This window comes from Leucoraja erinacea, chromosome 7 (genome assembly GCF_028641065.1).
Source record: "Leucoraja erinacea ecotype New England chromosome 7, Leri_hhj_1, whole genome shotgun sequence".
In the NCBI taxonomy this organism is placed as follows: Eukaryota; Metazoa; Chordata; class Chondrichthyes; order Rajiformes; family Rajidae; genus Leucoraja; species Leucoraja erinaceus.
In genome coordinates, this window is record NC_073383.1 from 2,133,354 (window position 1) to 2,146,495 (window position 13,142).

The 13,142-nt window shown below is 44.1% G+C and overlaps 1 protein-coding gene across 1 annotated transcript; it reads right to left on the reverse strand.

The window, feature by feature from the left end:
• Positions 1-8,204: 8,204 nt before the first annotated feature.
• LOC129698541 (gamma-crystallin S-1-like) lies at positions 8,205-11,055 on the reverse strand. The gene is made up of 4 exons (XM_055637620.1): positions 10,960-11,055; positions 9,912-10,233; positions 9,577-9,581; positions 8,205-8,497 (listed from the first exon to the last, which is right to left on the reverse strand). The coding sequence occupies exons 1-4, from the start codon at positions 11,053-11,055 to the stop codon at positions 8,222-8,224; spliced, it is 699 nt and encodes a 232-aa protein (XP_055493595.1). The 3' UTR covers positions 8,205-8,221.
• Positions 11,056-13,142: the final 2,087 nt, after the last annotated feature.

Genomic DNA, 13,142 nt, shown 5'->3' on the forward strand with positions numbered 1-13,142 from the left:
CTTTGATATAATCCAGTTATTCCTGACCATGGAAATTTAGACCTCTCAACAAATACACATCAGTAAGGCTCAAAATGCTGGAGTAACTTAGGTAGCATTTCCGGAGAGAAGGAATATGTGACATTTCGGGTCGAGACCCTTCTTCAGACTGTCCCGCTGAGTTACTCGGCATTTTGTGTCGATCTCCACTGAGCAGAACCCTGGCTGAGCCTTCAATGCAGTGCAGAGGGAGGTTGTACAGTACGATACGTTACGACATGATATGATAGGTTTATTCCAGGAGGGAAATTGATCTACCAACAGTCATAAAAACACAAAAACGCAAGAGACATGATACGTAAAATTAAAGTGACTAGTGGAAAGGATTGGGGATGTGCAAAGATTGGGGGGGGGGGGGGGGGGAGGTGCCCCGCGACGTGGACTCTTCTGCTATGGGGCCACTGCATCTCTGGAGAAAAGGAATAGGTGACGTTTTGGGTTGAGGCCCTTCTTCAGATTCCTTTTCTCCAGAGATACTGTGTGACCCGCTGAGTTACTCCAGCTTTCTGTGTCTATCTTCAGTTTGAACCAGCATCTGCAGTTCCTTCCTAAACATCTGGGACAAAACAGTATCCTCGATTAGCATCCCATGACCAACATTGTGTATATAATCATGAGAGGAATAGAGCGGGTAGATGCACAGATTCTCTAGCCCAGAGTAGGTGAATCGAGAACCAGAGGACATAGGTTTAAGGTGAAGGGGAAAAGATTTAATAGGAATCTGAGGTGTCATTTGTTTCGCACAAAGGGTGATGGGTGTATGGAACAAGCTGCCAGAGGAGGTAGTTGAGGCTGGGAGAGAAGAAACGTTTAAGAAACAGTTAGACAGATACATGGATAGGACAGGTTTGGAAGGAGATGCAGGCAGTCGGAACAAGTGTAGACAATAGACAATAGGTGCAGGAGTAGGTCATTCAGCCCTTTGTGATCATGGCTGATCATCCCCAATCAGTGCCCCATTCCTGCCTTCTCCCCATATCCCCTGACTCCGCTATCTTTAAGAGCCCTATCTAGCTCTCTCTTGAAACCATCCTGAGGGAGAAAATTCCACACTCACAACTTTCTGTAGGTATGTTACAAAGCCTACCTGAAGCGTCGCTGAAAATCTGGCGCTGCGGGTGTGCGCGATTTTGGCGCCGTTTAGAGGGGGCGGGTTTAAAACGTGATTTTCACTAGGCTGTTCCAATCGAAGATGTTCAGCCTAGTAAATCATTAGCGAAAAATCGCTGAAAGACCCCGTCGCAAAAGGTATTATTAGTTTTTATAGCCTTGTTTAATAGTTATAATAGTTTAAAAATCACTCTCTAAACCCGCGACCTCACGCAACCACAGGGCCGCATGGAGCTGTCTACAGAAGGTATGTAGCTTATTTTTACATTAAATGGGGCTTCTTAAGAACCCTTTATACAAAGTTTACTATTGCGAGTAGCTAATTTTGGGTTCTTTATATCCCGCAGTATTTTTCTGGGCATTTGAGGCACAAATCCACTGCAATGTGAACGTTCTGAACCAGCGCGTTCACAGGATCCCACTGGAAAGCTGATTTAAAATGGACTTTAATTTACAGCAATTGAACACTAAATTCCTTCCATTTGGCCTATAAATTAATGTAAATGAGATTTAAAAATCATGTTTTATTGTGACTTATTTATGAATATTATTTGGATACTTAGGATATTTAAAAACGTTAATCATTTATTAAGAAATGGATAGATGTTTAGATCTAGTAATTGAAGTTTGAAATTAGTTACACTTGGGTAACTAACTAATTATATGCTTTAATTTCAGGTCATCCAAGTAAAATTATTTTATATTTGTTTCAGAATGGTTTAACCTATGATAACTGAAAATTTCATTCAGTTCTCTTAATTTTTAAGAAGGTTATGGGCTTTTGACTGCACACGATCACAGCTTTTTTGTTATGTCCATAGAAAATCAATAGGGAACAAGATGCTTATTTCCGAGTATGAAAATGGCCATAACTTTTTAAATACCTGAGATATGAAAGTGAATTATGTGTCAAATTAAACTTCTTTTTATGCTTTATCTGATGGGATAAATTACAGACTTGATTTTTTAAATCTCAAAATTTTGTAACATTGCTACTTTCTGTGTGAAAAAATGGCCATTGGCTTCTTTATAATGCCACTGACCAAAATGTGCAGGCCCCTGGGGAAGCAGCCATCAGCATTTTCTCCACCAAGTCTCATATAGTGATGGCTTCAATTTAAATTGTGCATCTTTCACCCTGGCTCAACCAAACTCCTGGGTCCTTACAAGCAACACCCATGTGAACACCTCCCAACAGCCATGGTAGCGCAGTGGTAGAGCTGCTGCTTTACACCACTTGCAGCGCCAGAGACCTAGGTTCCATCCCGACTACGGGTGCTGTCTGAATGGTGTTTGTTCGTTAGGTGAAAAAGTGTTTCCTCATCTCCGTTCTAAATGGCTTACCTCTTATTCTTAAACTGTGACCCCTGATTCTCGACTCCCCCAACATCGGGAACATGTTTCCTGCCTCTAGCGTGTCCAAAGCCTTAATAATCATATATTTCAATCAGATCCCGTCTCATCCTTCTAAACTCCAGAATATAATTACAAGTGTGTAATGTCTGCAATTTCTTCAACATCAAATAACGTTATGTTCATTATTCTTCTCTCCCTTCTTTAGACGGAATATTTATACCCTTGGCGCACCATTGGTTTGTGAATGATCGACATGCATGGTAGGTTTGACAGAACCTCCCAAACACACAATCTCTGTCACTAGTGGCAGAGGCATCAGATACATGGGGACTCCACCAATTCCATGCTTCCATCCAAGTCATGTGTTGGAAATTATATCAGTGCTCCCTCTAAGTCAATGGGTCTAAATCCAGGAACTCTCTACTCTACAAGATTGTGGAAGTATGATCACCACAGCAGCTGCAATGGTTAAAGATGGGGCATACTATAAGCTCAAGGACAAAGACCGACATGGTGGTGCAGCGGTAGAGTTGCTGCCTTACAGCGCTTACAGCACCAGAGAACCGGGTTCAATCCCGACTATGGGTGCTGTCTTTACATTGTTTGTACGTTCTCCCCGTGACCAGTGTGGGTTTTCTCTGGGAGCTTCGGTTTCCTACCACAGTCCAACGACATACAGGGTTTGTAGGTCAATTGGCTTGGCGTAAGTGTAAATTGTTCCTAATGTGTGTGCAGGATAGTGTTAGTGTGCGGGTGCAGAGTCAGTGGGCCCAAGGGCCTGTATTTCTAAACTAAACTAAACTAGTGATGGGCAAGAAAAACTGTTCTTGCTGACAAGCATGGAAGAAAAACATTCAGCTGTGAACAGAGAGGAGGAAATGGATCCAATTTGTCCAGGATCTGTCCAGGATCTGAAGAAGGGTTTCGGCCCGAAACGTTGCCTATTTCCTTCGCTCAATACAATACCATACAATACCATTTATTTGTCATTTGAACCTCACATGAGGTTCAAACAAAATTTGTTTTCTGCAGCCATACAAGAAAAGAACCAAGACACACACCAACACAATGAAGAACCAAGACACAACACAATTTACATGAACATCTATCACAGTGAATCTCCTCCTCACTGTGATGGAAGGCAAAGTCTTATCTCTCCCCTGCACTCCTTGTTCTCCTCCCGATGTCAGAGTCAAAGCCCCCGGCGGGCGATGGTAAATAAGTCCCGCGGCAATTATAAAGCCGCGCCAGGTGATGCAAGGCCGCGCTCCGGGTCTTGGTGTTAGAGCCCCCGGCGTGCGCTAACAAGTCCCGCGGCAATTATAAAGCCTCGCCAGGCGATGTAAGGCCCCGTTCCAGGTCATCCTCAACCCCACAACTCGGGTGGGAGAAGTCGCCGTTGCGGAAGCCCCGAAAAGCAGTCTCCCAGCAGGGACCCGCGGGCTCCCGGTGTTACTGTCCACCAGACCTGCGTTAAGCCTCCGAATCTCCGGGGTTGGGCCGCAGCAGCTTGCCACCACCACTCCACCCGCTCCGAACTGGGCCAGCTCCACGATGGTGGGTAAGTCCGCAGGCTCCGCGACTGGAGCCCCAGGTGGTTCCGGTTGGAGGCCGCTCCACGGTGCTCGGCCCCAACGACAATGGAGACCCGACAGGGAAAAGGTCGGGTTCTCCGTGTAGGGGAAAGATTTTTAAGAGTTCTCCCCCCCCCCCGCCCCCCACACACATACCCAGTTTAAAAAAAAAAAAAATTACATACAACGAGACGAAAAAAAAACGACAGACGGACTGCAGAGGCCGCTGCGACGTGAGTCGCACCGCCCACCCAGACCCACCCACTCCATAGATGCTGCCGCACCCGCTGAGTTTCTCCAGCTTTTTTGTGTACTTGTCCAGGATTAAACCCGTTTGAAACAAGTGCAGTTTAAGAAGCCATTCTTTAATGTCAACATTAAGAAGGTTCCCTGTTTGTTGGTTAAGAAGCAATTTTAACTTGTATTGGATTATTGCATGGAAATTAAATTCAACAAGGTTCTTAATAATCAAGTGAAAGACATTTTTTTTCAACTCACAAATGATAACATTTAGGATTTGTGAGGAGAATTTTGAAGAACTCCATATGGGACGGCACGGTGATGCAGCAGTAGAGTTGCAGCCTCACAGCGCTTACAGTGCCAGAGACCCAGGTTCGATCCCGACCTGCGGAGTTTGTACGTTCTCCATGTGACCATGTGGGTTATTTCCGGGATCTTCGGTTTCCTCCCACACTCCACAAAGACATACAGGTTTGTAGGTTAATTGGCTTGGTATAAATGTAAATTGGCCCTAGTATAGTGTAGGATAGTGTTAGTGTGCGAGGATCGCTGGTCGGTGCGGACTCGATGGGCCGAAGGGCCTGTTTCTGTGCTGTATCTCTAAACTAAACTAAACTTAACTAAAAATGTGTCTGTAAAACCCAGTGGTGGAGTTGCAGCCATCCCAGTCACTGTATCCCCTATATTTTTCAGGTCTCTGGAAGTGCTGAGAGCTTCTGTCGATGGGCTGCTCATAGAAGATCTAGACATCATCCATCACCAACAGTAGTAGTGTCACAAGAGCGGAAATGATCATAAACTGAGAGGGACAGTAGTCCTCGCATTCCACCATTTTCCCTCCAAAGTCAGACAACTTGGTCATCCTTCCCCTGTGATTCTCCCAGGCTTGTAGACTCCTTAGATATCTCCTTCAAAATTTATGACCTTTAGGCCAAGGGTGTCGAAGACATAGGAACACCATCAACTGCAAGTGGTCCTCCAAGGGTTACCCCATCTTGACGCAGTCTGAAGAAGGGTCATGGCCCGAAACGTCACCCATTCCTTCGCTCCAGAGATGCTGCCTCAACCCAGCTTTTTGTGTTCTTCTTTGACTTGGAAATCTATCCACAATTCTTCCCCATCACTGGGTCAATGTCCTGGAACTATCTCTCCTAACAACGTTGTGGGTGTACACAGACCTAAAGGGCTGTAGTGGTTCAAGACAGCTGCTCACCACCACCATCTCAAAGGCAATTCAATATGGGCAATCATTGATGACAGCCTATAAGCCCACACCTCTAGAATGGAAAAAATAATTGTAGCTATCAAGGTCCAGGTAATGCACTTGTAGGTTCCTAACAAGCTGTGTGTTTCTTTATCATTCCCACTTGTGGGGCCTTGATCACCACCACCAATGTCACTCTTCCTTGATCTTTCTTGGCTTCATCGAAACTCATTTACTTTTTTGATTAAAAGATAAATTACTGGAAGAACTGAGCTGGTCAAGCAGGAGATAAATGCAAAAAGCTGGAGTAAATCAGCGGGCCAGGCAGCATCTCTGGAGACAAGGAATGGAGACCCTTCTTCAGGCTGAGAGTCAGGGGAAAGGCAAACGAGAGATAGACGGTGATATTGAGTGATATAGATCAAATGAATGAAAGATACAGAATGCGATAAAAGTAATTATGATAAAGGCCATTGTTAGCTGTGTACCAGGAAACGTGTACAGACAATGAGACTCAACAAGGTGACTGAAGCTGGTACGACGATTGGGGAGGGGGGGTAGAGAGAGAGGAGAGATGCGCGGGTTATTTGAAGTTAGAGAAATCGATATTCAAGCAGGATGTACAGAGGCAAAGGGATAGTCAATATTTCTGAGACTTTGCAACAGATGAGGAGATATTCAGCCCATCAAGTCTATTTGGCACATCAAGTCTCCGCCATTCAACCATGGCTGATCCATTTCTCCCTCCTAACCCCATTCTCCTGCCTTCTCCCCATAACCCCTGACACCCGCACTAATCAAATGGGTCAAGCGAAAGCAAATAGGATTAGCCTATCTCAGGCTAATAACAATGGCCTTATTCTGGGGCTTTAGTCTTTATTCTAGAAATTTATCTCAGGCATTGATTAAAGAATGGAACATATGTATTCAGGCAGTGAAGAAAGCTAATGGAATGTTGGCCTTCATAACAAGAGGATTTCAGTATAAGTGTAAAGAGGTCCTTCTGCAGTTGTATAGATACATAGAACATAGGTGCAGGAGTAGACCATTCGGCCCTTCGAGCCTGCACCGCCATTCAATATGATGATGGCTGATCATCCAACTCAGTATCCCGTACCTGCCTTCTCTCCATACCCCCTAATCCTTTTAGCCACAAGGGCCTCATCTATAGGGCTTTGGTAAGACCACATCTGGAGTATTGTGTGCAGTTTTAGCCTCCTAATTTGAGGAAGGGCATCCTTGTGATTGAGGCAGGGCAGCGTAGGTTCACGTGATTGATCTCTGGGATGGCGGGACTGCCATATGAGGAAAGATTGAAAAGAATAATGAATCATATTTTCAAATGAGGGGCTTTTCGAAATCATAAGGTAAACCTCTACCGGAATATGTAAAAAAATCACTGTTACCGCGTCGGGTTTTCGAGGAGATGTGAATCACATGTGAAAACACACACACACACACACACGCACGCACGCACACACACACACACACATCCAAGATCAGCGTTTTAATAGTTACTAGACCAAGTGCAGACCCGTTGGGTCTGCTCCCCCAATGCAGCCATTCCCTACCCATAGCCCCCACGGGAGGCATGGTCCTCCAACTCAAGCAGCTCAGGAATCAGCAGTTCGGCTGTTTTTAAATGGCATCTTTGAGGCGAGAAGCGGGCGCCAGCAGCCATTATGGTCGCTGGCCAGCAGGAGGCGTCAAAATGAGTGAGTGGGGGGGGGAGAAGAATGTTATTAAAAATGTGTACATAAACACGACAAAATTTAATGAGTGGATACTTGGAATGAAATGTGAAATCTCTACCGAAATGGAAAAAATCAGGGCGTTTGTGGGTCGAGTGTTGGCGTGGCAACGAATCAAAGGCTGGCAGGCACGTCAGAAACACACACAGCCACGTAGCCAGACACACACACAGTTTTATATATATACTAGACCAAGTGCAGACCCGTTGGGTCTGCTCCCCCAATGGTGTGATCCCCCAACCCAATATTCCGCCATGCACCCGTCTCCTCCATTGGAACTGAGCCCGTTCCCAAATGTAAGATTGCAGCCCTCCCCTGCCTGCTGCAGCAGTGAAAAGTTCAGTGTTCCTCTCTTGCAACTTTGTTTCGAAGTGTGTTGGAAGCTGACATGTAAATGGAGAAGCCTGTTTATTTTTGAAATACTTGGGGGTGGGTGGGAGAAGGATTTGATTAAAAACATGTACTTCAACATGACGAAATGAAATGAGGAGCGGATACTTAGAAAGAAAAGCGAAATCTCTACCGAAATGGAAAATATCTCGGAGATTGAGCATCTGGATTGGGCGTGGCAATGAATCAAAGGAAGAAATGCAGCCGGCAGCCGTACATGCAAATGAATCCATTCCGATTGGACATCTGCGAGCATCGGCCATTCCGATTGGACATCTGCGAGTATCGGGCACGAATCGAAAGGCAGGAAGGGATCCGTACTGCAGGCGGACGGACGGATTTGAGTTTTAGATAGATAGATAGATAGATAGATAGATAGATAGATAGATAGATAGATAGATAGATAGATAGATAGATAGATAGATAGATAGATAGATAGATAGATAGATAGATAGATAGAGTGAAAATAAATGAATTATTTAGACAATTGTCTTGAAAAGGGTATTTTATTTTCAGAAGTATTTCCTCAGAATAATATTGTGCATATTGAGAATAATCTAGAAGTCCCTCATGCGCCTGAAAGACCCGATGGTGGAGTTGTATCCGCCCCAGTCATTGTATCTCCTGTACTCCCCGGGTCTCATGAAGTACTGTCGGCCTCTGTAGTTGGCTTGTTCATAGAAGATCCAGTAACCATCCATCACGTGGCAGGAGTGAATGTCATGGTAACGGAAACGATCGTAGACGGAGGGACAGTCTTCCATGAATTCCATCGTCTGTCCTCCAAAGTCAGGCCTCTCGTAAATCTTCATCCTGTAGTTTCCACCTCGGTACTGGAATAAAGGATATAAACATGTCAAAGGTGCCTACATTAATAAAGAGATTATACCAAGCAAGTAGTAGCAAGCCTCAGTAATGATCAATTATAAATTACATTTCCAATCTAGCGTTAATGAAGTCAAAGAAGTCAAAGTGTATTTTAGGAAAGAACTGCAGATGCTGGTTTAAATAGACGCAAAATGTTGGAGTAACTCAACGGGACAGGCAGCATCTCTGGAGAGAAGGATGGGTGACGTTTGGGTTGAGATTGTTAGTGGAAGCATTGAAGACTGAGAGTCAGGGGAGTGGGCGGGACAGAGATAAAATGTATCAAGGAATCATCTCCGATGGTAAGTCCCGCCGGAGATACGATCGAACGATAACATTTGAAATAAATGTTTCGCCCGCCCATCCCCCACATAAAACAAACCATAGAACATTTAAAACAAACTAAAAATAACAAAAAACAGACGAAAAGGCAGACAGACCTTTGGCGAGGCTGCCATCCAAGCACACCTGGTGTTTACCTGTACGTCTTTGGAGTGAGGGTAGAAACCGCAGCTCTCAGAGAAAACACATGCAGGTCAGGCGGAGAATGAACAAACTCTGTACAGACAAGCACTGGTAGTCAGGATCTACCCCTGGTCTCTGGCGATGTCAGGCAGCAACTCGACCGCTCCACTAAGTTATGCCAATCTTTTAACATTAACCAAATTCTGCAGATATTCACGAAGGAAGCCATTCATCCTGTTGAGTCCTTGCCAGTCAACATCCTTCACTGCCCAATTCCATTTCCCTGCTCTCTGTGTTTTCAGTGCTCATTTGAATGCAGTGAAAGCTTCTGTCGCTATCTCTGTCACAAAGGCAGTCACAAGGGCGGCCACGTTGCAGCGCCGGAGATCCGAGTTCGATCCCGACTGCAGGTTCACCCCGTGACTAGCGTGTGCTTTCTCCGAGATCTTCAGTTTCCTCCCACACTCCAAAGACGTGCTTGTTTGTAGGTTAATTGGCTTGGTAATTGGAAAAATTGTCCCTAGAGTGTGTTAGTGTGTAGACCCGCGCTGTATCTCAAAGCTAAACTAAAGTCTCAAACCTCCACTGTAGATAGATGACAAGTATTTCCTCAGTACCCGTTCAATGCTTCCAATAACCATCTTTACCCAAACCCCTCACAACCAAAGAAACAGGCCCACTAGAATCACCTGTATCAGATTCACCACCTTCCTACGCTAATCTCACAGCCTTTAACAGCCAAACATCCACTGATGCTGAAAATGCAAGCAATTAAATCTGGCTAACAATTGTTATCAGCATAACAAATTAGACAAAGAGAAACATTTCCCTAAAGATTGCTGGCAAGTCCAGTTCTAGCAAATGCTGGTGAAGTGGGAGCACTGTTTCAAGTGACCTGCAACAATAATCATAGACTGGAACTCACGTGTGGGTAGCTACGACAGGACCTGATGTTGTCATTGAATCCCATCCAGCGCTGGTAGTCAGGATACTCCCCCCTGTTCAGGACATACTGGTACCCCATGTAGTTTGGTTTCTCGTACGCCACCCACCAGTCACTCTCCACACGGATGGAGTTACAGCGGCTGAAGTAAGGGGACAGGTCGGCACAGTCGGTGCTGCACTCATAGTGCCGACCCTGGAAGTTCCTGTCCTCGTAGAAGATGATCTGTGGAGAGAAATAAATAGTTTGGGTCAGATTAGGAGGCGCACGATGTTTAAAGTGTACTTCCCCAAATCAGATTTAATCTTGCCTTTCCCATTTTAGTTCACAGTCAACACCAATCTGTGGTCTACCTGTAGCTACAATTTGCCCTTTATATATTGGACAGGAAGGCTTTTCCAGAAATGTGTTTGTAATGTAAATGATTCAGAACACAGAGACAGCAGAAAAAGAACAACATACAAACCATGAATGCTGAAAAGGCACCTGAGAGTATCTGATGCGTCAATTATCTTTTTAAAAAAAATTGCAGCCACGTCATTTTAAATAAGCCTTTATCTTTTGACACTTGAATCATTTTAGATTTTCAATAAAAAAGGCACTGTGCGGAGATGTGTCATATGTTCATAGAAGATCAGCACGGAAACTGGCCCTTCAGCCCATCATGTCCATACTGGCCATCAATCACTCCTTTACACTAAACCTGCATTTATCTCATGTTATTGTGAAGATAGACAGGAAATGCTGTAGTAACTCAGCGGGTCAGGCGGTATCGCTGGATAGAAGGAATGGGTGACGTTTCGGTTCGTGACACTTCTTCTATTCATTGTTCCGAGATACTCATCAACTCTCCCACATTCTACAACTCCCTACACATAAAGGACAATATATAGTGGCCAATTAACCCGACCAACCCGCATGTCTTTTGGACATGAAAGGAAACTGGAGAACTTGGAGAAAACATATGCGGGAAGGAGGGAGAGCGTGCAATCTACTTACAAGTCCTTACAATCTACTTACCAGTATGTAGGTAAAGTGTGAGGTGGTGGGATTTATCGGCGAGATCTTCCAAAGATCTCGCAGAACATGAGGGCCTCCCATGTAGGCTGGAGGCATCTTTGATATAATCCAGTTATTCCTGACCATGGAAATTTAGACCTCTCAACAAATGCACATCAGTAAGGCTCAAAATGCTGGAGTAACTCAGGTAACATCTCTGGAGAGAAGGAATATGTGACATTTCGGGTCGAGACCCTTCTTCAGACTGTCCCGCTGAGTTACTCGGCATTTTGTGTCGATCTCCACTGAGCAGAACCCTGGCTGAGCCTTCAATGCAGTGCAGAGGGAGGTTGTACAGTACGATACGATACGGTACGATACGATACGATATGATAGGTTTATTCCAGGAGGGAAATTGATCTGCCAATAATCATAAAAACACAAAAACGCAAGTGACATGATACATGAAATTAAAGTGATGAGTGGAAAGGATTGGGGATGTGCAAAGATTTGGGGGGTGGAGGGGCCCCGCGACGTGGACTCTTCTGCTACGGGGCCACTGCATCTCTGGAGAAAAGGAATAGGTGACGTTTTGGGTTGAGGCCCTTCTTCAGATTCCTTTTCTCCAGAGATACTGTGTGACCCGCTGAGTTACTCCAGCTTTCTGTGTCTATCTTCTGTTTAAACCAGCATCTGCAGTTCCTTCCTAAACATCTGGGACAAAACAGTATCCTTGATTAGCATCCCATGACCAACATTGTGTATATAATCATGAGAGGAATAGAGCGGGTAGATGCACAGATTCTCTTGCCCAGAGTAGGTGAATCGAGGACCAGAGGACATAGGTTTAAGGTGAAGGGGAAAAGATTTAATAGGAATCTGAGGTGTCATTTTTTTCACACAAAGGGTGATGGGTGTATGGAACAAGCTGCCAGAGGAGGTAGTTGAGGCTGGGAGAGAAGAAACGTTTAAGAAACAGTTAGACAGATATATGGATAGGACAGGTTTGGAGGGAGATGCAGGCAGTCGGAACAAGTGTAGACAATAGACAATAGGTGCAGGAGTAGGCCATTCAGCCCTTTGTGATCATGGCTGATCATCCCCAATCAGTGCCCCATTCCTGCCTTCTCCCCATATCCCCTGACTCCGCTATGTTTAAGAGCCCTATCTAGCTCTCTCTTGAAACCATCGTGAGGCAAAAAATTCCACACTCACAACTTTCTGTAGGTATGTTACAAAGCCTACCTGAAGCGTCGCTGAAAATCTGGCGCTGCGGGTGTGCGCGATTTTGGCGCCGTTTAGAGGGGGCGGGTTTAAAACGCGATTTTCACTAGGCTGTTCCAATCGAAGATGTTCAGCCTAGTAAATCATTAACGAAAAATCGCTGAAAGACCCCGTCGCAAAAGGTATTATTAGTTTTTATGGCCTTGTATAATAGTTATAATAGTTTAAAAATCACTCTCTAAACCCGGGACCACGCAACCACAGGGCCGCATGGAGCTGTATACAGAAGGTATGTAGCTTATTTTTACATTAAAAAGGGCTTCTCAAGAACCCTTTATACAAAGTTTACTATTGCGAGTAGCTAATTTTGGGTTCTTTATATCCCACAATATTTTTCTGGGCATTTGAGGCACAAATCTACTGCAATGTGAACGTTCTAAACCAGCGCGTTCACAGGATCCCACTGGAAAGCTGATTTAAAATGGACTTTAATTTACAGCAATTGAACACTAAATTCCTTCCGTTTGGCCTATAAATTAATGTAAATGAGATTTTAAAATCATGTTTTATTGTGAATTATTTATGAATATTATTTGGACTCTTAGGCTATTTAAAAATGTTAATCATTTATTAAGAAATGGATAGATGTTTAGATCTAGTAATTGAAGTTTGAAATTAGCTACACTTGGGTAACTAACTAATTATATGCTTTAATTTCAGGTCATCCAAGTAAAATTATTTTATATTTGTTTCAGAATGGTTCAATCTATGATAACTGAAAATTTCATTCAGTTCTCTTAATTTTTAAGAAGGTTATGGGCTTTTGACAGCACACGATCACAGCTTTTTTGTTATGTCCATAGAAAATCAATAGGGAACAAGATGCTAATTTCTGAGTATGAAAATGGCCATAACTTTTTAAATACTTGAGATATGAAAGTGAATTAGGTGTCAAATTAAACTTATTTTTATGCTTTATC

What these genes read in the sequence shown, in the direction of transcription:
- LOC129698541 (XM_055637620.1), bottom strand. Translation starts at nt 11,055, where the DNA reads ATGCCTCCAGCCTACATGGGAGGCCCTCATGTTCTGCGAGATCTTTGG. An exon ending in CACACTTTACCTACATACTG is followed by an intron (nt 10,234 to 10,959) that starts GTAAGTAGATTG and finishes GATTAAATCTGA; the next exon opens with TTTGGGGAAGTACACTTTAA.